This window comes from Maylandia zebra, linkage group LG14 (assembly GCF_041146795.1).
Source record: "Maylandia zebra isolate NMK-2024a linkage group LG14, Mzebra_GT3a, whole genome shotgun sequence".
NCBI lineage: Eukaryota > Metazoa > Chordata > Actinopteri > Cichliformes > Cichlidae > Maylandia > Maylandia zebra.
The window spans coordinates 39,820,796-39,847,112 of NC_135180.1; the positions used below are offsets into that span (position 1 = coordinate 39,820,796).

General features: G+C 45.8%; 2 protein-coding genes and 1 long non-coding RNA gene across 4 annotated transcripts; 1 reads left to right on the forward strand and 2 right to left on the reverse strand.

The window, feature by feature from the left end:
* Positions 1-1,911: 1,911 nt before the first annotated feature.
* Positions 1,912-20,413, reverse strand: abcg1 (ATP-binding cassette, sub-family G (WHITE), member 1). Of its 2 annotated transcripts, XM_024805089.2 has the most exons (15): positions 20,286-20,412; positions 11,901-12,147; positions 8,972-9,089; positions 8,589-8,721; positions 8,462-8,512; positions 8,242-8,387; positions 7,591-7,714; positions 6,979-7,093; positions 6,760-6,905; positions 6,528-6,629; positions 5,178-5,346; positions 4,402-4,502; positions 3,429-3,587; positions 3,222-3,340; positions 1,912-3,132 (listed from the first exon to the last, which is right to left on the reverse strand). In XM_024805089.2, exons 1-15 carry the CDS (start codon positions 20,346-20,348, stop codon positions 2,904-2,906), a joined length of 2,022 nt encoding a protein of 673 aa, XP_024660857.2. In that variant the 5' UTR covers positions 20,349-20,412; the 3' UTR covers positions 1,912-2,903. The 2 variants fall into 2 exon arrangements, with proteins under 2 accessions (XP_024660857.2, XP_076729643.1); XM_076873528.1 differs by lacking the exon at positions 3,429-3,587 and having other exon boundaries at positions 20,286-20,413.
* Positions 17,918-21,734, forward strand: LOC143412513 (uncharacterized). The gene is made up of 3 exons (XR_013093047.1): positions 17,918-17,996; positions 20,960-21,040; positions 21,324-21,734. It is a non-coding gene; the product is annotated as an uncharacterized LOC143412513 (long non-coding RNA).
* A 94-nt stretch (positions 21,735-21,828) lies between these two features.
* Positions 21,829-26,055, reverse strand: spcs2 (signal peptidase complex subunit 2). Its single transcript, XM_004572595.6, has 5 exons — positions 25,932-26,055; positions 24,875-24,958; positions 23,359-23,519; positions 22,946-23,080; positions 21,829-22,844 (listed from the first exon to the last, which is right to left on the reverse strand). The coding sequence occupies exons 1-5, from the start codon at positions 25,977-25,979 to the stop codon at positions 22,658-22,660; spliced, it is 615 nt and encodes a 204-aa protein (XP_004572652.1). The 5' UTR covers positions 25,980-26,055; the 3' UTR covers positions 21,829-22,657.
* Between the last annotated feature and the right edge of the window lie 262 nt (positions 26,056-26,317).

The following is a 26,317-nucleotide window of genomic DNA, read 5'->3' on the forward strand; positions in this document are numbered from 1 at the left end:
ATTTAAACCCACACCTCCAGGGGAGACTGGAACCTGAACAGAGCAACTTAGACTAAGACTGATCGCAGAGGCCCGGACTTGGTTTTGCTGGTGGCCCACCTGTGGGCTCCTACAGGGAAGAATTCAGCACAACACAAAAGTCGAGAAGATGTTGGTCCCACTACTGTGTTTGTTCTGAGAGCTGGGTCAGAACCTCATCCCTCTATCCAGTGAGAGCAGTACTCCACAAATACAATGAGGTAAACAACGCTACCACCCAGGCATCACTCTGACCAGTGTTTCTCTGTGAATGTCGCATTCCCGTGGCAGCGTGCTCGCTGCTCACTCAGATTAGAAGTTTTCTTCCCATGCAGAGTGTACAGCAGACGCTTATGTTTGTCTCACTTTTTACAGAATCAAACTCAAAGTAATGTGAGTACTTACAAGCTTTAAATGCTGCACAGTTGTACTCTCTCCATATTATCCATTGTTGAGGTACACCCATCTGTTACCACTAAAGTCACACGCACTCATGTCATTGTCATGAGACACTCTCACACATAAAATCATGGTTTAATAACGCAGTAACGCAGCGTGCTTACTGGAAAGTAACTTTAATTTGATTAATTTTTGTAATAGTAATCCCTTATTTTACTCATTACTTGTAATGCCCCTCCCTCATCCTGGTCATGGTGGACAGATGCCCCTCCCTCATCCTGGTCATGGTGGATGGATGCCCCTCCCTCATCCTGGTCATGGTGGACAGATGCCCCTCCCTCATCCTGGTCATGGTGGATGGATGCCCCTCCCTCATCACAGTCATGGTGGATGGATGCCCCTCCCTCATCCTGGTCATGGTGGACAGATGCCCCTCCCTCATCCTGGTCATGGTGGATGGATGCCCCTCCCTCATCACAGTCATGGTGGATGGATGCCCCTCCCTCATCCTGGTCATGGTGGACAGATACCCCTCCCTCATCCTGGTCATGGTGGATGGATGCCCCTCCCTCATCACAGTCATGGTGGATGGATGCCCCTCCCTCATCACAGTCATGGTGGATGGATGCCCCTCCCTGACTGTGATTATGGCTGATGGATGCGTCTCCCTGACTGTGGTCATGGTCAGGATGTGTCTGAGTACAGAATGACCGCTCAGGTCTTATAAACTCTGCTTTAAACGTTTTTGCCCGTCTTGAATTAAGACGGGCAAAGCCTTCCTCGGCTGTGGTAATGATGATAAAACTGAACTTGACACTGTGAAGGTGATGTACATGTGTGTCTTCTCTCAAAATGCAGCTGCTGTTGTGGACAAACGAGCTGAGCCTAGGTTTGCCAGCACTTATCAGCTGGCAAATTAAGAACATCTCATTACAACGTTTGTGGTGTTGTCCTCTTGTGGGTGGTGGGGAGGACGCAGGAGGCACTAGAGGTTGAGTGCTTGGTGGATTGGGTGGCAGTCAGGGGCAGAGGTCTTGGTATTCTGATCCCCGGATTCCAAAAATGGCTTGTGATACATGGGTGTCGCCTCGCTCGTATGGAAGGGCCCCTGTTTAATCGTGTCTGAATCCCTCTGTGTGCTCTGCGTCTCTGATTCACATCTAAACTCTGATTTTATTTTCCTTTTCTCACTCTCTGAGTTTAAATCTGATTTTTATTTAACCACGTTTCAAAGATGAACATTTCCACTTTTGTGTTTTAAATTTCTGCTGTGAAATCAGATGTGACACAGTGATTAGAGCAGACGTCCAGTAGGATGAACGTCATTTCCCAGTAAACAGCTCCACCTGCTGGTTGCAGAGACACAGTGCAGCTAAGCGAGCTGCTCAGTTGCTTTATGTGAGGAAAAACATCTGCTGAGTTTTTCAGACAAAGCTGTTTGCCTGCTGTCGCAGGTACATACACAGTTAACCTGAATATTAAAAACAGACAGTGTAATGTTCCCATAATTCAGTTTAATTAGTTCTGTCACAGCCAGTGAAATGATCAGGAATAAACATCATCTCAACATGACAAATACTTTTGATATTTTCATTGTTTTGTTCATCCTACCTTTCAGAACACGGTGTGGGTAATTATTGTTTTATTGTTTTATTGTTTTATTGAAATATCAGTTTTTCTGTTTTTTCACAGGAAAGTTTTCTAAAATTTATTTAATGTGAATTTTATCAAAGTAAACAGATGTAATATTTGTGCTTAAACAGGTTCCAGCCAATGATTTTTATTCATATTTATTGTAAAACTTTTATATCTGAATCATGTGGATTTACTCCCAAACACTTTCCGCTCAAAAGTTTGATTTTTCATCATTTTTATCCCCAGTTAGTTTTCACCAGCAGCCCACTGAGTTTTGTTTTAGCCTCAAAAGAAAAGCTTCCAGGATCTAGAAGATTTTTGTTTGAAATCATGTGTCTTTGTGTGTGAATGTCGGTCGGGTGGATGGAAGATTAAAAACACTTTTAAATGCACTGCCGAAAACTTCATCCAACAGTTTTCCAGGATTTGCAAAATCTGAAACATTCCTGCATCACTGCCTTCAGTGGATCTGCAGAGGCAGGATGCTTAAACATGAAGGACAGAACTCAGGAAATCAGGGCCTCTGTGCTGCTCTCACCTTTGACCTCAGCAATAAACTAAACAGGCAGAGATGTCATCATCCTGCAACTGCAGAGGCTTTTATTCTAAAAAGTAGAAATCAGTCAGGATGTGGCATGGTGAAACCTCCAGGATCCAGAAGACCAGCTCCTGGTCCCACAGGACCTCCATGAGACCATGAGATCTCCCCCTGTAGGCCTGCGGTGTCCTCACATGCCATCTCTTCTTCATGTGTTGTTTAAGAGCGAGTCAAAGTGGAGACAAACTGGACAGCTGCTCTTCGGCCTCCGGGCTCTTGCTCTGCGACTCCTCCTCTTCCTCCCGGCCTCGCTCTACCTCTCAGAGCTGATTTTGTACCGGAGGACAAAATAAGCAATGAGTCTCAGAGACAAAAAGAAGATGGTGAGGACAATGAAGTCCAGGTAGAGTTTGGCGTCCAGCATGTCCAGCTCCTTGAGGATTGCCTCAGACTTCTGGAAGTGACACGCCTCACCTTCACCGCAGTGAAGATCATCACGACCCAGGCTGTAGATGGACAGGATGACGCCTTCAAACCCGTACCTGAAACACACAAACACGTTCAGAGAGTGCAGCAGCGCCCCCTGCTGTGTGGATACAGCCGCAGGCCCGCCAGCTAACAGCGCCCCCACCTGACGTAAGAGATGTAGGACATCCACTGCAGGTACCAGGGGATGGTATCGAAGCTGACGAAGAACCCGGAGAACAGCAGAACCGGGATCGCCGTGACCGGACCCACAAACGTGGCCACCTACAGGAAGCAAACACACACGAGTGATGTCAGCACATGAGCACACCTGTGAGCGGACAAGAGGTGATGGAGGAAACAGCGAGCGGACCTGCAGAGAGGTGGAGGCGGCTCCGATAAGCAGACCCAGACTCTGAGCCACCAGAGATGTCAGAATCCCCAGAGACAGGAAGAGGAAGAACCGGCCAGCGTCCGGAGGCTGAGCCGTCATCCAGTACACGATACTGCAGTACACCACCGGGAACACTACCTGTACAACAGCGACACTGCAGGTCAGCGGGTTGATACTGCCAGGTCTCCGTGTGCAACGTTAAGCTGAAGCTCTTAAATCTAGGTGTGCGTATTGCCACTGATTTCTACAACGATTCAATTCTGATTCACAAGGTTGGATTTTGACTCAGAAATATTATAATTCTGATCAATTATCTTGGATATGTACAGCATGTCCGTGTGCGTGCTGTCGGGCTTACATCCTTTTGCAGAATCTGTTCAAGCTGTTTTCAATGTTTGGTTATTGTTGAAATGGTTTTGTGAGGCTGTAGCTGAGATTCTGACATTTCTGGCAAAATACATCAAATTCAGGATTTCGTGAGTCGATATGGGATTATTAAAATCAAAAACTATTTTTTAAACCCACCCCTACTTAAATCTAATAAGGTTTAAGGCTTTCATTATTAGGGGTGTGGCCTCTTAGACTGACCAGTGGATAGTGATACAGACAGCTGTGGGTGTTCGCTGTCTGCTAGCCTGAGGTGAGGCATCCCTGAACTGGACCATTGCTGGTTTTTTTAGAACATTTCTAATGACATTATCAATATCATTAGCAGTTACCAGAAATATGGCCGGGGTGAAGTTACTGTATTAACTGACTATCCATCAAGGGTGAGCCCCCAAAGTTTCTAACAAAATGATAAACTGTGCCGTCAGAAAAATGACAATAAAACAAGATCTTTCATCATCTTTCATCTTCAAATGTGTCATTAAAGAAAGAGATTCAGGAGCTGGAACCAGGAGCTGCCACTCTAAGTGCAGCTTAGAGATCGATAAAGCTGTGTCTTTGTTACCTGGAAGGGGACATCAGCCATGGTTTTGGCCAGGTAGTACGCTTTCAGGCTGTACCAGTAGTTGAGGTGTTCTCTCAGAAAGACGCCCATCTCCAGAGGAACTGAAGCACAAAAACATGGCAGCAGGTTTTCAAAGGTTGCGACGAATAAAACTCGTCCTTATTACAGAGACTTAGTCTGATGTTCTCTGACAGCAGCTCCCAGAGCGACTGCTCGCTCATAAAATCCCAGAAAAGCTCAAATTTAAAGACACAATTTTACCGTCATTAATCCTGGCAATTGTGGGTGTCAGTTTAAGGATTTTCCCACTGCAGCCTGGATGGGTTTGGCCCTGAGAACATCAATAAAGCTTTTATTGTGTATGAGACAGAGAGTTCCTGAGTCAGAGCCGGCACCTTTGGTGCTGTTCAGGTAAAAGTGACGCACCTGTTGCTGAGCTCACCTCTGAACACTCAGCTCTATGCTTGAACCTCTGTGATGTCAGAGAGGCTAACACTTCAGAACCTCTGTTTACAAGAGGAAGCCAATCAGAACAAAGTTGTCTTTAAGGGGGAGGGGCTAAAACAGGTTGTATTGCAGGTAGGATAAATGGAGGTCTGTTGTTCTGTCCACCTTTGTAACAGCAGACCTCGTGTTACACAAGCCGATGAAGGACAGAGAACAGCTGCTCTCCAGCTCGACTCTGTGATGTATTTGTTACGCAGGTGACACCCTGATCTTACTCAAACGTCACCTGTGTGCAGGTAAAGTGACACAGCAGCTTGAGGCGGACTCACAGGTGAGCACCGTGGGCATCAGAGCGGCGAACATGAGGAACAGCATGGAGAAGAAGAGGAACCCCGAGTTACTCAGAACCTTCTTGGCTTCGTTCCCGATACCCAGATACAACAGACCAATAAGAACGCCGATCCCAATGTGAGACGAGATCCTCAGGTGAGTCAGCACCTGCCAATGACAATGCCTTACTTCAAACTGCAATACTGCACAGTAATATTACCACACTGACAATGTTTTATTTCACAAATCTGTGCTGGAAACCGTCACCACGTGTTTAAGTTACAGTGAAAACAATGTTTTTGTGATTGAAAAGTAATCAGTAAAATGATGTCATTATATATGACCAGACTCAGACCAGAGTTTTAGGAAATTAGGAAGAAAATTGGCAAGAAATTATTTGTAAACCCGTCTAAGGAGCTTAGAAAGAAAAGCATCTGGACTTCTTTAAGTTTCTTGAAGACATTTCATCTGAGAAGCTTCTTAAATTCTATGAGCAGCTGGTGAAGAGTCACAGATTTTTACGCCCAGCGCCCTGTATCAGGATGGAGGCAGCTACGGTTGTAGCCACAGCTGGGGCAGACTGACAGAAGCGAGGCTGCCATTTCGCGCCATCGGCCCTTCTGGCCAACACCAGTAGGTGGTAGGTGAAGTGTCTTGCCCAAGGACACAACGACCTTCCGATTACAAGACGAACACCCACTCTTGAGCCACGATCGCCCCACTGGAGACACCAAACAGCCACCTTGACAGGACAACACTCAGTTGTTCACATGCATCTAAAGGTCAAAGGTCACTCTTTGAGAGTAATCCAATGATGTTCAGGAACAAATGAGGAAACAAAGTAGTTGAGATCTCTCAGTCTGGAAAAAGGGCGTTTTTCCTTCCCACTGTCGCCAAAGTGCTGCTCATAGGGGGTCATATGATTGTTGGGTTTTCTCTGCATGTATTATTGTAGGGTCTGCCTTACAGTATAAAGCGGATTTAGGCAACTGTTGTTGTGATTTGGAGCTGTATAAATAAAACTGAATTGAACTGAAGTTGTTGCTGCTGAGGGTGGCCCAAACCAGTTTTTAAGTTTAGGGGGCCATCACTTGGTTTGGATATTTTTCCCCTAAAAATAAACACCTTCATTTAGTAACTGCATTTTGTGTTTACTTGTGTTATCTTTGTCTAACATTTAAATTTGTTTGATCTAAAACATAACAAAAATACAAAAAATAGAAAATTGGGAAGGAGGCAAACACTTTATCACACCAGTATAAATGGTAATGATAATTGTTATGTCAGAGTGATGGAAAATGGTGTCATCTGTGTGAATCTGAGGTGACGTGTACGGAGGTGTTTGTCACCGAGTCTCTGAGGATGCTGAGAAAGGTCCTCCTGAACAGGATGGAGAACTGCGTCATGCAGCTAGCAGAGAAGCTGTGACAGCCTTCAGACGATGAGCTCTCCTGACGGGAGATCATCACAGGTACATGTTGATTTTCAAAGGACTCATTCGTCATGAAACATTCAAAGGAGGTAAAGCGAAAACCTGCCTCTCATCAACCAATCACAGCAGAGGGCGTGCTGTTTTTTTACCTCCTCGGTGCGCTGCCACAGGAAGGGGTGGAGGGTGCTGTCTCCGTTGAGCTCGGGCTGGTGGTCTTTCTCACACTTCCTCTCCTGAGCTGCCATCACCAGCCTGATCATCTGGTCCCCGTACTCTCCGGACGCCACCTCCATCACTGCGCACAGAACCCATCAGTGAGTCTGACGCCGCGACGGCCGAGTGGGAACAGCTCGCCGGGCGAGCCTTACCGAAGTCAGCGGGGTTGTGGTACGTGGGGCAGTTCAGCCCGAGGTCTCTCAGGTACGGGACCAGACTGGACACCTGTCCCCTGTAGATACACTGACCCTGACTCAGCACGTACAGCTGAAACACGCACAGAGAGACAGACACAAGTGAAACCCGCACTGAATCATGTTTCTTATCATTCTGTGGACCCACACCAAGGTTTTCAGCTCCAAACACCTTTGTAGAGCACTTCCTGTTCTTCTCTCATCCTTAAAACCTGAGCAGGAGGAAACGGATTTCACCCCATCATACAAACTGTTACAAGTGCTCACTCGAAGCTTCTTTACACCACATTTACTCCTCTACACAAACTTGATTTTATCCCCTTTAAAAGCTCTTTGCCCCCCTCACACTCTGATTAGCAGATGACCCTCTAACCCACTGAAGGAAATGTAATCATTTATTTATTGCTTCTGACATTAGAGCTGCTTCTATAAATGTTTCAAACTGTTTCAGATCTTCAGAAAAAGAACCGCTGCTAACACTTCTGTGCATTGTCCAGCCACACGTTCATGTGATACCGGTTTACACCACTAGATGGTGCAGTGAGTCAGTGTAACGTGGAGGAGGGTCACCTTGTCGAAGAGCTCGAACAGTTTTGCGCTCGGCTGGTGGATGGTGCAGATAACCGTCCGTCCTCCTCGAGCCAGAGCTTTGAGCAGAGACACCACTTGGAAACATGACGAGCTGTCCAGGCCACTGACACACACACACACACACACACACACACACACACACACACACACACCTTCATAGAAGCTCAGCATGAAGCAGAAACATGACCAAACATCACTCACATGTAGAATTTGAAGTACAGCTTGTTCTGATCAAACGTCTGAAATAAGTCAAGTAAAAATAAAACAGCTGTGCTTTGGCACGACTGATCTCTGAGGCAGCGAAACCATTTCACACAGGTGAGTGGCGGGACCAGGAGTCGAACCACAGATCTCCCTGCATGATCCTATGTGTCAGGCATAACGTTTAAAATGAGTCTGCACAGTCTGAAAGGCTCTAAAAGCGTTCAGCCTGCGCGATTCAAAAATTGCTTTAGTGCAAAGATTTAAAGTTGGTTAGGAAGACTGAGCTGACTGAGTGGAATGGTTCAGCTGCTTTTCATTGGCTGAGGACAGAGCACCGTGGTCAGGACTGATATCCGACCTTCTGTGACCTTCTGCCAGCTTGGGATGAACCACGGAGAGGACCTGGAGGTCAACCTGATTTCTTACCTCGTGGGTTCATCGAAGAACATGACCGGCGGATTGTTGACAAGCTCCAGAGCGATGGCCAGCCGCTTCCTCTGCCCCCCCGACAGGTGAGACGTCCTGGTTTGAGCACATTCCAGCAGACCCAGAGCCATCAGGATGTCCCGGACCTGAAGGAGCAGAGATCCGAGTTCAGCCTGAGGGTAGAGTCTGAGATCAGGGAGGCAAGGAGCGATCGGCTCACCATGTCTCTGCGCGCCTCCTCCTTCTCCTGCAGCTTCAGGCTGGCCGACACCTGCAGAAACAGAGAGCAGGGTCTGCGATTACTGCGGTCTGCAGTAGGCTGAACGCTGAGGCTCAGCAGCACCTACCATCATGGCCTCCTGGACACTGAGGTGAGGCAGCAGCATGTCGTCCTGCATGATGTAACAGGAAACCTTCCGGAAAGAGCGCAGGTCTCTGGGCTGCCCGTTGATCAAGATCTCGCCCTTCATCCCCGTCTCCCTGTACGCAAAGACAGACGTGCACTGAGCGCGCTCTGGACAGATCCACTGACCTGCAATCAGTAATCAGATTCTTCACTAGCATTTACTGACACACACAGAGGTACAGCAGGCCGATGTGAGGATGCGGTAAAGCTCTCAGACTGAGATGTAACATAATCTGAAAACATTTTTAAAACATCTGCAGCTGAGAGCGCTATGACCTCAACCTCACACTCAGTCATCATCTCCGCCCTGATGGATGCACCCACCTGTACCCGGCCAGGATATTCATGAGCGTGGACTTTCCGGCTCCTGAGGGCCCCATGATAGCCACCAGGTCCCCACTGGTGAATTTCCCAGAGATGGCTTTGAGCAGAGTTTTGTAACCTGAGGCGAACAGAAACAATCAATGTGCAGGTTTCCCAGCCGCTCACAGAGCCGCTCTTTGTGCTCGAACTCTCGGCTCAGGTTTCCCATCAGTTTGGAGTTTTTCTCTCATTCATGCAGACCAGCAGCTGCTCTCACACTTTAGCCGCTCCGCTCGGCTTCTGTGCGAAAAACAAACACTCCCGCTCATCCTAAAGGCTCACTGCTGATGTTTCAGTGCTGACGGTCTGGACTCAGGTCAGTTACAGAACTCGGTGAGGCTCGTGCATCGTCCCGAAACAGACCACGTTTCTCCTGGACCTGCAGATGTGCTTCAGACATCTACAGGTCCATCAGAGACCCTCCCAACCCTTCAGCTGTCCCTCACTTACTCCGAGCAGCTACCCTGATCATAGTGTGACCAACCAGAACATTTACATCAGCGTGAGTCCAAAAACCCTGCAGCAATCATGAAAACATCTTCAGTAATCTGCTGTTAGTGTTTTGTCCTCACAGTGAGCTCAGCATCAGACTTATCCACAAGTTTCACAGTCTCAAAGCAAACAGTCACTCATGACTGAAACACAGTGAAGCACACATGTAAGAACGTGTGTGCCGGGCTGAGAAACCATGAAGAATGTGCTGACACCTGAAATCCTGTCTCAGAGACCAGGTTTCTGAGGTTGTCGTTATTAAAACTGAGGAGTGTGTTACACGTTACACACAGAGGCTAAACGCGCTTTAATGAGATTATTAGATTTAATCTGACCAACAGTACCCTCCGCACACTGTACACCCAGATGAACGTCCTCAACTCAGTACACCCATGACTGTACACCAACCCACCAGCCAACATCATCGTCATGTATGCTGATGACACTGCTGTGGTTGGGCTCATCTCTGATGGAGATGAGACGGCGTACAGGGTGGAGGTAGAGAACTTGTCCTGCTGGTGCTCAGAAAATAACCTGAAGCTGAACATCCTTCAAACCAGAGAACACATGGACTTCTCCCTGAAGTCCATGATGGAGAAAGGGTGGTACTCGGGGGCCACGACCGAGAGCAGAAAGACAGCTATTACAACTATTCTAGCCTGTTAGCGCCTCGTACATGCCCCATTACATCAACCCTCACGTCTTCATCTGCTACTCTGCTTCATGGATCTATCTTTCTGGCCTTTTAATAACATGTGATCGCATGTTAGCAGATTCTGTTGGCCTGAAAAGCATCAAAGAACCAATCAAAGGTTTTGTGTGAAAATTACAATAGAAAACCTGTAAATGTTTTCAAACTCACACCTGCACGCTGTTTTTGTGCACCTGAGCAGGTGTGAAATGTTCTCAGTGAAACTCATCTTTTCTAATATGAACAAAGAGTTTGGCTGAGCTCCATAATAATGGTCTGTAACCTGAGGCTATCAGAGTCTCTAACAGATCTAGTTTCAGCTAGAGGTTCCCGGCACAGCTTTACACAAGCACTATGTTCATTTTCTTGCTCAGGACCAATCAGAGGTAAGATGAGGTAAAGACCGTACAATGATAGAAGGAAAACAGAAAACCCCAACAATCAAATGACCCTCTATGAGCAAGTACTATGTGACAGTGGGAAGGAAAAACTCCCTTTTAACAGGAAGAAACCTCTGGCATCCTGTCTTCCTTCTCTCGCCCCAACCAATCACAGCATATGGCCCCGCCCCTCCCTGAGCCTGGTTCTGTCGGAGGTTTCTTCCTGTTAAAAGGGAGTTTTTCCTTCCCACTGTCGCCAAAGTGCTTGCTCACATTGGTCATATGATTGTTGGGTTTTTCTCTGTATGTGTTATTGTAGGGTCGACCTTACAGTAGGATTTAAAGTTAAAGTGGATTTAGGCAACGGTTGTTGTGATTTGGAGCTGTGTAAATAGAATAGAATTGAATTGAAAATTGAATATTAACACATAGTGAGTGAAGAAGAAACACCCTGTGCATCATGGGAAGGGATTCCCTAAAATAACAATCCGACCCATTCTCAAGCCTGAGCAGAGCTCAGATGTGGGCGGGTTCACGAGCGGTGACATCATCGCTTGTTTTCTTGTTCTTGCGTCTTTATTTTCAGGCAGCGAGCGACGGCGCGTCCTCCAATCTGACCTGCAGCTATTTACAGCAGAAGACCCAGCTGAGATTAACAGATTACAGCCGCTAATCCAGCGAGCGCACAAACACACAGCAGCCAAACCGAGAGCACCCAACGGCTGCCTGCTGACGCACAGCCCATCATTAACAATAAAAAGTCAAAAGAATGACATGAACCCTGTGAGGTCGGCCATCACCTTTGACCTCTCCAACTGGACAAATAAAGCCCCTAGATGGATAGATCTATGCACACACACACATATATATGTGAATATACTTTTTCTGTTCAGGGCTATAAAATGTGAAGCCGTCTGAGATTAAATTTGTGGGTTTATGAGTCGGTCAGAAGCGTTTATGTCAGATCTTCTCTTGCGTTCTGCAGACTCAGCATCTCTGTGAGGTTCAGGGCGGCTCTGATGTTGGTGTTCAAAGGTCAATGGTCACTGTGACTGTCTTTAGTCAGTCTTAGGTTGGCCTGATCCACATCTCTGTGGAAGCCTTTTAAAATAGAAGCATTCAGACCAGCTCCTCCTGCTGTCCTGATACTTTTTGCTGTTATAGGAGCGTGACTCAGGATCTGTAATGAATAAACCAGCTACAACACAAGGCTGAATCGTGCTCTGGATTATTTTCCACCCTTCAGGCATTAGCTGGCATTGAATTTACAGTGACAGTGTGTTTATTTTCTGAACCTCTGCCATCTTTGTTTTGTGTATGACTCTACCTTTCTTCCTCCACCAGGGTCCCTCTCTGACCACGAAGGAGACGTCTTTGAACTCAATGTTGACCGCGGGTCTGCGAGGTAATGAGGAGAACCTCTGGGCCTCCATCAGGTTGTTGTCCACCTTCTTCAGGTGTCCCTGCAGCAGTGGCGTCTGCTGGCTGCCAGCCAGCCGCTTGTTGACCACCTCATCCATACAAAGACAAACTGTCCGGGGATCCAACATAAGGTCAGGGGGCCCGTTGGTATTCTGAAGGTGAATAAAAGGAATCCGGCTTAAGACAACCATAGCTGACCATCTGAGAATGTAAGCAAAAAGGTCCATCAATCCATCCATCCACCATCCATCCATCAATCCATCCATCCACCATCCATCCTTCATCATCCATCCATCAATCCATCCATCCACCATCCATCCATCAATCCATCCATCAATCCATCCATCCATCCATCCATCCACCATCCATCCATCAATCCATCCATCAATCCATCCATCCACCATCCATCCTTCATCATCCATCCATCAATCCATCCATCCATCATCCATCCTTCATCATCCATCCATCAATCCATCCATCCACCATCCATCCACCATCCATCCATCAATCCATCAATCCATCCATCCACCATCCATCCTTCATCATCCATCCATCAATCCATCCATCCATCATCCATCCTTCATCATCCATCCATCAATCCATCCATCCACCATCAATCCACCATCCATCCATCCATCCATCCATCCATCCATCCATCCACCATCCATCCACCATCCATCCATCCATCCATCCACCATCCATCCATCAATCCATCCATCCACCATCCATCCACCATCCATCCATCAATCCATCCATCCATCCATCCATCCATCCATCCACCATCCATCCACCATCCATCCATCAATCCATCCATCCATCCATCCACCATCCATCAATCAATCCATCCATCCACCATCCATCCATCCATCCATCAATCCATCCATCCATCCATCCATCCATCCATCCAACCATCATCATCCACCGTCATCCGTCCACATTATCATCCATCCATCCATCCATCCATCATCATCCGTCCACATCATCTTTCATCCACCCACATCATCATCCATCCATCATCCATCCATCCATCCATCATCATCCATCCATCATCATCATAATCATCATCATCCACATCATCATCCATCCATCCACCATCCATCCACCATCCATCCATCCACCATCATCCATCCAACCATCATCATCCACCGTCATCCGTCCACATCATCATCCATCCACATCATCCATCATCCATCCACCGATATCATCATCCATCCATCATCTGTCCAGATCATCATCATCATCATCATCCATCCATCCACATCATCATCCATCCATCCATCCATCATCCACCCACATCATCATCCATCCATCATCCATCCATCATCATCATCATCCATCCATCCACATCATCATCCATCCATCCATCATCCACCCACATCATCATCCAACCATAATCATCCTCCCACATCATCATCCATCCATCCATCCTTCATCATCCATCCCACCATCATCATCCACCCAAAATCATCATCCATCCATCCATCCATCATCCATCCTTCATCATCCATCCCACCATCATCATCCACCCAAAATCATCATCCATCCATCCATCATCCATCCTTCATCATCCATCCCACCATCATCATCCACCCAAAATCATCATCCATCCATCCATCATCCATCCTTCATCATCCATCCAACCATCATCATCCACCCAAAATCATCATCCATCCATCCATCCATCCATCCATCCATCCTTCATCATCCATCCAACCATCATCATCCACCCAAAATCATCATCCATCCATCCTTCATCATCCATCCAAACATTATCATCCACCCACATCATTGATTGATTGATTGGTAATTTATTTCAACATGTGAACAATATACAAGTACATTTAGAAAAGAAATAAGAGAGAAAAAAAAATACTATACAAATTACATACAAAAAACCATTCTGATTAATTTACATGTTGAAAGGGAGTGGGAAGAAGTATACACTTATTTAATCCCACCCCTGTCCCATAAATTATCAGTGAATATTTAGTCAGCTTCCTTACTGATATAATTTGTAATAAAAATAGTGAACAGATTTCTGATATACTATATACTATAATATCACATCATGAATTTTTTGTTTGTTTGTTTGTTTGTTTTTAAATAGAGACATTCACTTAATTTAAATATTTTCCTTTTCTTTATAGATCGAGAAGATCATATTTTTATAACTCTTTTTGAACAGTTTTATGTTTGGACGTTGCTTTAATTCCATATTCAGTTTGTTCCATAGTTTCACTCCTTGAACAGAAACACAAAAGCCTTTTCTTGTAGTACGTGCCTTCATTGTTTTGAAGTTACAAAAACCCCTTAAATTATAACTTCCTTCTTTCAAAAAAAACATACTCTGAATATTACCTGGCAGTTCTTTATTTTTTGCTTTGAATAGAATTTGTGCTGTTTGGAATTTCACTATATCGTCAATTTTCAATATTTCAGACTGCAAAAATAGTGAGTTTGTATGTTCCCTATAACCTGCATTGTGGATGATTCGAATTGCTTTTTTTTTAAGACATCATCATCCATCCATCATCCATCATCCATCATCCATCCACGTCATCCATCATCCATCATCCATCCACGTCATCCATCATCCATCCATCCACCCACATCATCATCCATCCATCATCCATCATCCATCCACGTCATCCATCATCCATCCATCAATCCATCATCCATCATCATCCATCCATCATCCATCATCCATCCACGTCATCCATCATCCATCCATCCACCCACATCATCATCCATCCATGTCATCCATCATCCATCCATTATCCGTGTACATGTTTTTTTCAGTGTTTTGCTAAAATAAAAGCTGAACCTAAGCTGTACCACAGAGACTTGGTAAAAGCTTACAGATTTTGGTAAAGCTGGTCCTGTACACACAGTATCACAGACTCTCGCCTGGATGATGCACTCACATATTTCTGTAGTCCTTGCTCTAATCTCAGCCTCAGTCACACTAGAACTAAACAATGTTCACTCCGCTGAATCTTTGTTTTTTCAGACTCATGGTAAAGCAACTGATAACAGCACAGGACAGAGAAGACCACTGACAGCTGGAGAGCCACAAAGGTGAATGAAAAAAATATGACTGTGTATAGCGTTTACAGTTTAAACCATTGAAGCGTGTGTTGGTGTGAAGAGAAGCTGAATGAATTCACTCATCAGGGCAGGCGGGTTTCCTGCATGAATGGTTAGCTCGCGACTGTAACCTGATTGTAGGTGCAGCGGTGAGATCAATGAGCCTTTGAGGGGTCGGTGGTCAAAAAAGTGCTCTAGGAGCCATTGTTTGTTGTTGTGACCTTATGTGGTCACTTTTTGTGTTTTAACAGTATGGCATGTTTTTATGGTAGACACATGTAATTAGAGTCAGGTGTTGTTGGTCAGAAGGAGCAAACGGTTTGTGGCCGCTGATAAGAGTCTGCTGAACAACAAATGCAACTGATGGAAAGCAATAAATGTGTTAAACAGGCAAGATAAGTATGGCTGGAGTTATTGAACCAAGTTTCATTCATAATAGTGGCATTGCGTCACCTCTGCCAACGAACACCTCGGTAGCTTCAAGCGTAGGCTTAGCCTCTTGTGATGGCCAAAACCACGGCCGCACTAAAAGTGGGCAACTCTTACATATTTTAATTCATTCCTTCATCTAAACACATTCACACACACTTTGGTTTGCAATAAGTTTATTGACTGGTTTGAACACATTTGTTCTATTCGCAAGCGCGTACATTTAGTTTACTTATATATTAATACCAATTCATTTCTGATTTTTGGTTTGATTGTGACTAATCTTTGTCTCTTTTACTGGTTTCTTACCTGCCATCATCCCTGGCATCTTTTGTTGCCAGACAAAAGATATTGGCCAGTGTTTAAAAAACTTAAATACATAGATGGGCTGACTGGACCACACCACCACTTCCTGTTGAAGGGGGCAGAATGTGTATTTTCTTTAGTTAACCTCCTAGGACCTGGCGTCCACATATGTGGACATCGCATTTTGGGTTAGACTAAAATACTCAATTTTGCTCTACAAGGGCCTGATATCCACTTATGAGGGCATTATACTGATACTGTTCAATCAAAATTTTAAATGAATATCCTCATATGTGGCTCTCATTTTTCTTAGAAAAATAAGACAGCTGGGATAGGCTCCAGCGCCCCCGGCGACCCTGAAAAGGATAAGCGGAAGCGAATGGATGGATAAAAATCAGGTAAAAAAAATCTGGTAATTTTTACATTCATTAGGTCCCAATCAGCCCAGATATCAAAGAGAAATTAAAAATGCTGCCGTGGAAGAGTTCGGGTCTTAGGAGGTTAAACATGTTCTTGTAGTTAACTAGATATCTGAGTTTAATGTTTTTGATTTCCTTCTTTGCTGTTTAGTTTATTAACAAACTGAACTGCATCGTTTTTGTGGTATGTGATTGTGTTTAGTTGTCGCTGTTTTGTCATAGTGGTCTGATCAGCCATTATATATACCATCCAGCCACTTCCGCTTATCCTTTTCAGGGTCGCGGGGGGCGCTGGAGCCTATCCCAGCTGTTATGGGGCGAGAGGCGGGGTACACCCTGGACAGGTCGCCAGTCTGTCGCAGGGCCAACACACAGGGACAGACAACCATTCACACTCACATTCACACCTAGTGGCAATTTGGATTATCCAATTAACCTGTCCCCACAAGCTGCATGTCTTTGGATGGTGGGAGGAAGCCGGAGTACCCGGAGGGAACCCACGCAAACACGGGGAGAACATGCAAACTCCACACAGAAAGACCCCGGCCTGATGGTGGAATTGAACTCAGGACCTTCTTGCTGTGCGGCAACAGTGCTAACCACCGTGCTGCCCATTATATATACCTTTGTGTGTCATTTCCTGTTTGGGTCAGTTATGTTTGTTTGGGCAGTCGTTTCACATTTCTTTGGCTGAGTTTAGTTTTTTTTATGAGCTCAACATTTTTGTTTTGTAAATATAACTTTTTGGGTTAAATAAATGAAAACCTGTTTTTCTAACTCCTTGTGCAGTACAGTGAGAGCGCGCCGATAATAGAGTTTCGAACCTCTATCCCTCCTTAAAAAGCTGACTGAGGAGCCTGCTGGTTGTGATTGTCAGCTCTCATCCTGCAGAGCCGAATGTTTGTTGTCTGGGTTTGTTGATTCTCTACATGTTTTCCAGCAGGCCTGGACGCAGACGTGGATGTAGTCAGATTAGGTACAGGTCTATACAGGCCAGAACATCCAGACTGGCCAACAGCCTGTATCCACAGGCTGTGAGGCTCCTGAACTCTCTGCCCCCCTCTCACGGACAATAACCATATCCAACTTCTTAATAGCAATGAACTGGTCTGCATTGGTGCATCATATCTTTATTCTCTTCCCCCTCCTGCCCCCCCCCCCCCCCCCCCCCCCCTCTTTCTTAAATAGATAACTATCATATCTGATATCATATCTCACAGTACAATAATATTGAATGGGTTGCATTGTTGTATTTTGTCATGTTTCTCAGGTCTTTGTCTGAATTTCTACGAACATTATTGCTAAGGATTGTCTTATTGCATTGGAGTCACACTGGGTTAAATATGTACACTTGGGTTTTAAGGGGTATTTATTATTTTCTTCTTTTTTTGGGTTGTATGGAAGCCCCAAACGCAATTTCATTGTTCTTGACAATGACAATAAATAAATAAATACTAAATACTATTAGCCGTCAGCTAGTCCGGTGTTGTTCCTGTAGGACGGCCATGTGTGACTGACCTGACCCAAACGAGGCACTAATCTGCCTTCGAGCAGGAGGTAACTGTCGGGCAGAGCTTAGTCACCGAGCTAAAGAACAGGCTGAGTGCAGGATTTAAACTGAGCACCCGGCTGCTGTGATTCAGCAAAACTATTGCCATGGTCACCATGGTAACCCTTATCATTGATTTCTTCACTCTCAGTACTGAGATCTAAATTACAATTGAGGATTATCTGCGGGTCTTCACAAACTGAATATAAAGGTCAGTATCAGAGGTTTCTCCACTCCGCGTGATGAAGCATCAGTGCCTGAGATGTCTCTTGCGCCATGTTGGTTCTTGTTTTCAGGAAGTGACCATATTTGGATGAGAGGAAGGAGCACTAAGTTAAGAGCTAGTTATCAGTCTACAGACACAGATACCTGCTAATCAATAACAAAATCCCACAGTTTCCCTCATTAACCCTGGAGCTCAGTTTGTTACTACGGCAACCTCACAGCAGACATATTATTGGTCACAGGTGTTTGATGTCACCTGTCAGCCAAAATTTGAGAAAACAATTTAAAAACAAAAATGATTTCTTGCCTGGGAGTTTTTCCATCTTTGTTTTTTTGGCTCATCTAACATTTTTCAGACGTCTCCATTTGTCTGCTTAAAAAAACTACCAAATAACTTTCCTGTCATTACTCATCACTGCAGCATGAACAGCTTTACATCACTGACTCATGTTGAGAATATTTTTCTATGTGGAAGTGATGCTTTTTGTAAAACTCGAGCAGAATAGGAATACATACACATAACTAATAATTTGTGACCACACAGACAGGAGCAGAGATAATCCTGAGCTCAGAAACATATAAACATGTGACTAAACAAAGAGCTTTTCAGGAAATCAGAAGATTTCAGGATGTTTACGAGGAAACTTTGTGTGTGCAGCAGTAAAGGAAGTACAAGTACTGTACCTGTGGATCACCTCATAAATTGACTGCAACATAAGTATAATCTGAAAACTGTACTTAAATTACTGTATTTTATTCCTCCGGACAATTGTACTGCTGGAGCATCGAGACACCTGCAGCAACAGATGAATGTGTTCCTCCATTTGGTTTGTAAAAGTTCTTAAAGTAGTGAGAAACCTTTGTTGTGACTCATCGTTTCAGCCCATAAACTGTACGATTTTAACATCATCCGAATTTTACAAGTTCTCCATGGTTTGTGTAAAAGTCTTAGTAAAAGACTCAATGGAGGAACAAGTACCACACATTTATACTCAAGTATTAAGTAAATGTACTTACACGTGTTAAGAAAGGAGAAAGGCTTCTATCCTCCCAGCACGAGTCCGCTCTGTGAGAGCTACTAAACTTTCAAAACTTCCAGTCGTGGGCGTGGCTACTGGAGCCCCGCCCCTGCGTGGAATTTGATTGTCACACCCCGAAACAGTGCTGTGACATCACCACAGCCCGGGCAGACATTAGGAGGGGCCACAAGGAGGTCTCGATTATAACTGCACCTCCTCCAGCAGAGGCAGCAGTGAGTCATGATGTTTGGTCTCTGTGGATAATCTCAGCCATCATAACAACGGTACGCTGCGAGGGTGTTTAAATTGTAGGAAGTCTTAAAGTTTGCATTGTCAGAGGCGTGGCCTTTTGACTGACAGGTGGATGGTGACACAGGCGGCTGTAGCTGCGAGTTTCACTTGAACCTTTTGGAGCATTTTTAATGATACTATCTGACCAATAATATCGCTGCTGTGAGGGTACTGTACTCACAGACAGTCGACGAAGGCTGATGTTACTGAATTAGCATCATCTGTATCTGCGTGATGCTCCATACAGTCTCACCAAGCTGGCTAGCATTAGCACGCCACCCTCTCGTTTACGTCTGGGTAAAAAACAACGCTGTGGTGGTTAAACGCTAAAATGTGAATCCTGAAACGAATGAGTGATTTCAGTGTGCTTACTGCCATCTATTATATACAGTCTTTGTCCCTGCAGATTTACGATTTAAGCCGGAGGTCTGAGCATTATTTAGCAATGTTCAAAGCTTAGTACATATATTTTCCCCTCATTTAAAAAATCCTCTAATCACCCCGTGTGTCCACCCTGACTCCATTTTCACTATAGCCCAACATTTCATGCAGTAGGTTTCCAGTCTTGGCAGTCACTGTCTTAGAGAAACAATCCCAACAGAGGCACTAACACCCCGGCACTACAGAACTGCCCCTTCAGTGCGTGAACACAGAAACGATGAGGATAACCCCGCAGTATCATTCAAGTTAAAATCATATTATCATCATGAGAAGAGCTCTGCTCATATCATCAGGACTCTCCTCTTCCTCCCTGAGGAGCTGACCTTGGTGCAGTGGAGCTGCAGGACTGTTAACTTCTTTAAAACCCAAACATGTGAGATTTGCTGAGCCTCACACAGCTGACCGTCACATTCAGGCTGATTCCCACACAGATCTCGTTGCTTAGAAAGCTGTTTCCTTTCCTTAAACCAGCAGGAGACACAGAGGGTCACCCCTCATCATACCTCTGGAGTCCTCATACTCACCATGATGATGGAGTTGGTGACAGTGGGGTTGTGGACGGACCAGGCAGCCATCAGACAGGCCATGGCCGAGAGACAGCAGCACTCTGACACACACACACATCTGATCAGTACCTCACTGACAGGCAGCAGCCTGCACTCATGGCCCTGCCCCCTCACCACTAACCCCACCCCTGTCTGGTGGCCACACCCCTCTCTGTGAGCAGTGAATAACATCAGTGGTGCTGCCTTAAAGAGAACAATTTAAAAACATGTACAATAATCTGCCAGCGTTTTTTTTATTATTTGTGTTTGTCACCTAAAAACAAACAAACAAACAAATTTCCACAGGTGCTCTACCCACAGCCTGTAAATAACAGATGGACACTGCCACCTGGATAATGTCAGATTAACGGGAAAACAGACCAAATTTAAACACGCTCATTTATGATGAAGGTCTTTAGACCGATGATCCCAAACACTCACCGCAGAGCTCCCTCTGAGTCTGCTGGGGGCTTCTTCCTGTCGCCAAAGTGCTTACACGTGGTTGTCTGATTGTTGTTGTTTCTGTGTTATTTAGCTTAATGCTAACCCAGCAGCCGTGTGCCGGGCTGACTCCAGCAGTTTACATTTGAACCAGTTTGACCTCATTATGGTTAAAAACTCCTGTGTTTCACATAAATTTTGTGTTTGAGCAGCTTCAGCCTCTTGGACCCTGAGCATTTTAGCTGCCACCATCTTGGTTTTGGGGTGGAGTCTCAGAGGCCATTTGAAGACGTGTGAGTATCAGACGGTCTCTACATCATCAGCACGAATGTTGCATAGGATTTTATTTGACGTAACTTTGTTCAGTTTGGTTTCTGCAGACTGAAGCCAAATATGAGGATTGGAGTTTGACATGTTTTTATCAGGAAATCTTTAAAAGCTTTGATTTCATTGTTTCACGTCGTGAGCTCTGAAATGTTTTACAGTTCAAAGAGCGACTTTAGTTTCGATCTCTGTGCTGCAGACTGAGTCAGGTTTAAATGTAACTGCATCCATCCATCCTCTTATCCTTGACAGGGTCATGGTGGGGGTGGAGCCTATCCCAGCTACCACAGTGCAGGAGGCGGGGCACACCCTGGACAGGTCGCTAACACAGAGAGACAGACAACCATTCATACTTGTGAATGGACCGGCCAGGCGGGCGAATCAAACTCAGGACCTTCTTTAAATTGAAATCAGCATCGTTTTGCTGTCAGTTCAGACGTCGCTGCTGGAAAACTGAACCTCATCAACGCCTGACGGTGCTCAGAGGCACAGACAGGAAGTGCTCAGACCCTCCACGTGTCCAATCACTGACTCTTTAAGAGAAACCGTGTGAACAGTGTTGGAGCTGCACGCCGGCTGCTGCCTGTGGACGCGAACGTCAGCCTGAGTTCTCCACCTGCTGGTCGGACAGCGGTGCTGCACCACAAACACCTCCACACAAACCAAAGCCACACCCAGAGGTTGCTGACCAGGTTCACCTGTGCAGGTGACCCTGTGGGGGCTGAGAGCTGAACTCAAAGTGAGACACACATCCAGATGTTTCTCTAACAAGATCCAAGTTTAATGTTTTTATTAACACAGAGAAAGCATCTGAGAATAAAAAACTTTCAAAATAAAGGTCTGATCAATGTCCACTTCCTGTTGTACGGCACCAACACGTCGGCCAGTGAGCCGACGCGCCGGTTAGTTCACCTGCTGCTACAGTTCAAACTGATTCTCACATCACAGAGAAAAAAATGACGAAAACTTTACTTTTTTAAACACTGAAAAAAAATCACATTTTTAAACCGTTGGCCATCATTAGCTGCTTATTCCCCACCTCCGTGACCCTTACGTAAGGCTCCGCCCACCACAGCCATGTCACACAGCGGTCCTTAAACCTTTAATACTTGGAGACCCGGTGAAGACGCAGTGAGTCTCAGGTTGTTTTTAAATAGCTGAAATGTTCCTAACCTGCTGACAGAACACCTGACCTTTGACCTCTGAGTGACAGTTAGCTGTGACAGGAAAATAAACCCTTCAGAGTGGAGCTGAGCCTCTGACTCTGGTCTCTGTCCCTCCTGAAGTTCACTGGTTTCTGATCATTCCCACTCTCGGAGCATGAGTGGGCAACACGGACCTGTGACTCCGCCTGCTGCCGAGTCTGTCTAATAAAGGAGCGGCCGCCGGTTTGCGGCTGAGCGTGCTGACCTCCGGGGTTGTTCAGAGTGTGGTGGTAAAAACAGACAGACTGCAGATTTCAGATTTTTAATATGAATGCATGAATAAGTTTCCTCTGGCAGCTCCTGATGGAGCCGGCGCTGAAACCAGTGAACTCTGAGGAGGAACAGAGGAGGCAGACTCACACCACGTTTGCTTCCCGTCTTTTATTTGGTCTTCTTGTCGGCGGCGAGCGTGTCGTGCAGTTTAGAAACGCTCTTCTCAAACTGGTCCATCACCAGCGTCCCGTGTTCGTCGAAGAACGCCGACACCGACTTGGTGAAGTCCGCCTCTCTCGACTTCTTGGACTTCCCGTCGGAGAAGGACACCCGGAGCGTGTACTGGTCGTCAAACCTGGAAAACACAGACGCAAACTGATCCACTCTGAGTCCTTCGCAGATGAGGAAATGTGCAGACTGCTGGGGGTTGCTGGTTTGATTCCCATACTCACTGACCGTTTGAGGGAGGAGGAGAGCTGCCAGATGTGGTCTGGATCCATCCCAGCTGGATCCTTCTGCATGGCCACCAGGAAGATGTTCTTCTCTTTGTAGGAGGTGTACAGCGTGAGGATGCCCATCATGATGAAGTACGTGAGGAAGAGGAGTTAGGGAAAGCCAACACGCTCATCATCATCATCATCATCATCATATTAGACGGAATCATTTCTACAAACATTTGTTTTTGTGTTTCAGTGACATTCATGAGACTTTCGGTGTTTTTAATATGTAAAAACATTTTTCTCTTTCATCTGTCGTTTCTGAATTTTGAATCTTATTTCAACATTTTTCCCCTCACATGTTTCACATATGACACACTGTGAGTTCATCATCTTATTTTTTAAAAGCAGAGGTTTCCGTCTGAAGGATATGAGATGACGCAGCAGGCGAGGACGGGTCTGGACTCGGGGAAGGGGTGCAGATAGTCCCAGACCAGAGCCAGCATGGCAAACAGACAGGACACAGTGCAGATCAGCAGGCGCCCGTCGACCAACTGGAAGTTCTCCAGGTAACCGTACTTCTCCAGCAGCACCTGGTCATAGATAGGTCATATCGATATGAAGTTTAGCCAAACAAGGTGAACAGCAGCTTTCCTTCACATGCGTTCATGACTCATCGCGATGAGTGAAAAATCCCAGCCGACAGTGAAGCTCTCACACGCATGCTGGCTTTATGCTGCAAACATCATTCAAAGCTTAAACAAGTGACGAAGTTTCGACTGTAGCTGTGTCCATAGACTGCGTCCTCCGAAGACCGAGAAGACCAAAGAGCGAGGCTGTGAAATGTGACGGTCGAGCCTTCAGTTTTGTGTCACCGCGGTCTGGGTGGAGTTTAATGAACTCGCCGTCTGCTCCTTGCTGTCTAAAATATAACAGGACACTGGAGTAAACTCTCGACCGTCTCACACTTCTGTTTAATCAGTTTTCTGTTTGACGTTTATTCAGCTGTGTGAAAACTAACTTTAATCTCAGCCACACAGATTCACTCAGGAACAAATAAAACGCTGAAGAAGCCAAACAATAACATCTTTAGGTTGTCTAAGTGACTCATATATCACGTTTAACCTGAGTAGCAAAAGTCCGCGGTGATCTGAAAATGATGTGCCGGGAGTTGTGCCGTTCTCGGCGGCTCCAGTGACCCTCGAGCTCCCGGCTCGCTGTCGAGCTGGTGGGTAGCAGACGTCTCTGAAAACGTCGAAGCACTTTTACAAATATGTGGCGTCTTCATAAACCGAGCAGATATTTGAAGTTTACACAGCTGCTTTCTCTGAAAATATGTTAAAAGTTTATTTTGTGACCCAGAAAGATTAATAAGAGTAATATTCAAACTTAGTAGCGGCCGCCATTGTTGGAAACTGGAGTTTGGCTGGGCCGCGCTATGAATTCTGGGATATGGTGGGCCACGAAGGACACACCCGACCCATCCTTCAAATTCGGGGAAAATGAGGACGCATTTGTCGGCTGCATTCGGAGGAGTCTACGAATTTGAACAGCCTTCGGCGCGTCGCTGTGACGTAATCGGTCTACAAATACGTCCTCAGGAGGAAGCAGCCCATGAATTTGGACACGCCCCCTGTGTGACTCTGACGTCATCAGCTAAAATCCGACCAATGAAATTAGCTCCTTGAAGAAACACTGCTCAGGTCGCTTCAAACGTAGGAGTTCCCTCCTCCCACCTTCACCCAGCTGCAGTTCTCCACCCTCCTCTCATCTGAGTGAACCTTTCCTGTTTTACTTTTACTTAAAACATCTTGCTCTAAACCAGAGTCATTCATGTCTCCGAAACATGGACGTAAACTGCTGGAACGTTTCAATAAGAACAAGTAACACATGCGGCTCATGTTTGAATATTTGCTGTTAACATGTGGATAAAAATAATCAATTAAACCTTCTTCGCAGCGTCATCCAAGGAGTTCTTCACCGCTGCTCCATCCCATTTATCAATCTTCACCGGCTTCTCGTCGATCCTCCACTGAAACACAAACACAGCAGTTTAATCGACAGTTTCCATCTGAAGATCAGGCTAACATAAGCACGGAGGCGGCGACTGCAACTCTTCTCAGGGAGAGTTCATGTTGAGGGCGGAGACATCATCTTCCTGTCATCGTATGATGGAAGCTAAAGAAATCTGAGCCTTAAAATGAGTTTCTAAAAAATGGGCTTAAAGAATATTTGCATGTTAAAAATCTGGAGGGGACGAGAACAACGGAGAGGTTTTGGAGGCTCGTCGCAGTCCAAAAACTGAAAGAAGACAAAGACCAGGGCGCCATCAAACACAGACCATCAGACCGGAAACAAGATACATGCTCTTACAGTGAAGGGCGCCTGATCGCAGGTCAGCTGGTGACTTCCTGCTCTACGCCCCCCACTGTGTCTGACACCAGCAGTTTAAAAGCCATGTTTGCTTTAATGCAGGAAGTGACCCAGAAACGTGCTCCAGGAATTAACCGCCCCCCCTCCGCAAAAGAACAAGTTATTGTGCCCACGTGCAGCGCCACCTGCTGCAGATGTTTTACCTGTTTCATGTGTGGAAACTTAAAGCTTCATTCTGAAGCACGCCTCCTGCACTCCTACATCACCTGTTTAACAGACGGGTGAGTTTAGTTAAACTGTCTGTTTCCGGTTTGGTGCAGCTGTTTAACAGCTGGAAGCAGGAAATAGAACAAACCGCTGAACTTTGACCTCTAATAGCGGTTTATTTCCCACGCAGAGGTTAAACTCGGCTCTCAGCTTCATGCTCAACTTTGTTTTTATTTTGTTTTCATTCTGAATGTATCCACTTTAGCTCGTTAGCATTAGCTTAGCCCCTTAGCGGCGGCTCACACAGACACACACCGAGCCGCACAGCAGCTGCAGCGGGGACATAGACCTCCCAGCTCCGGGACACAGACCCTCCCCGCAGGGGTTCATCCTGCTCAGGAGAATCCGTTCACGCTTTTACTCACTTTCTCCAGCAGCCCGCTCTTTCTGTTCCCCGCAGCTGCAGCCGCCATCTTCTCTTCCGCTACAAACACGGCTCTGTGACCTGGATGCAGCCGATTGGCTGTCCACCGAAATTATAGCGCTCGACGCGCATGTCGTCACCACGTCTGCAAGCGTGGCCGAGGCAGCTGCGGCGTGCGCGCTCATGTGGAAAATACAAACGACTCAAAAATGAAATGAATAAAAACGTACGAGGTTCAGTTTTTAGCGAACAGCAGGAGGCCTTTATTTATCTGACACCTTAAAGCGCGTATGCTACCGCTGTATATAGTGTATTATCTTACTGAGGTTATATTTGTTTGTGTTTTATCTGTATCTTTATCCTTCTGGTATCTGTACCTGAGCTGAG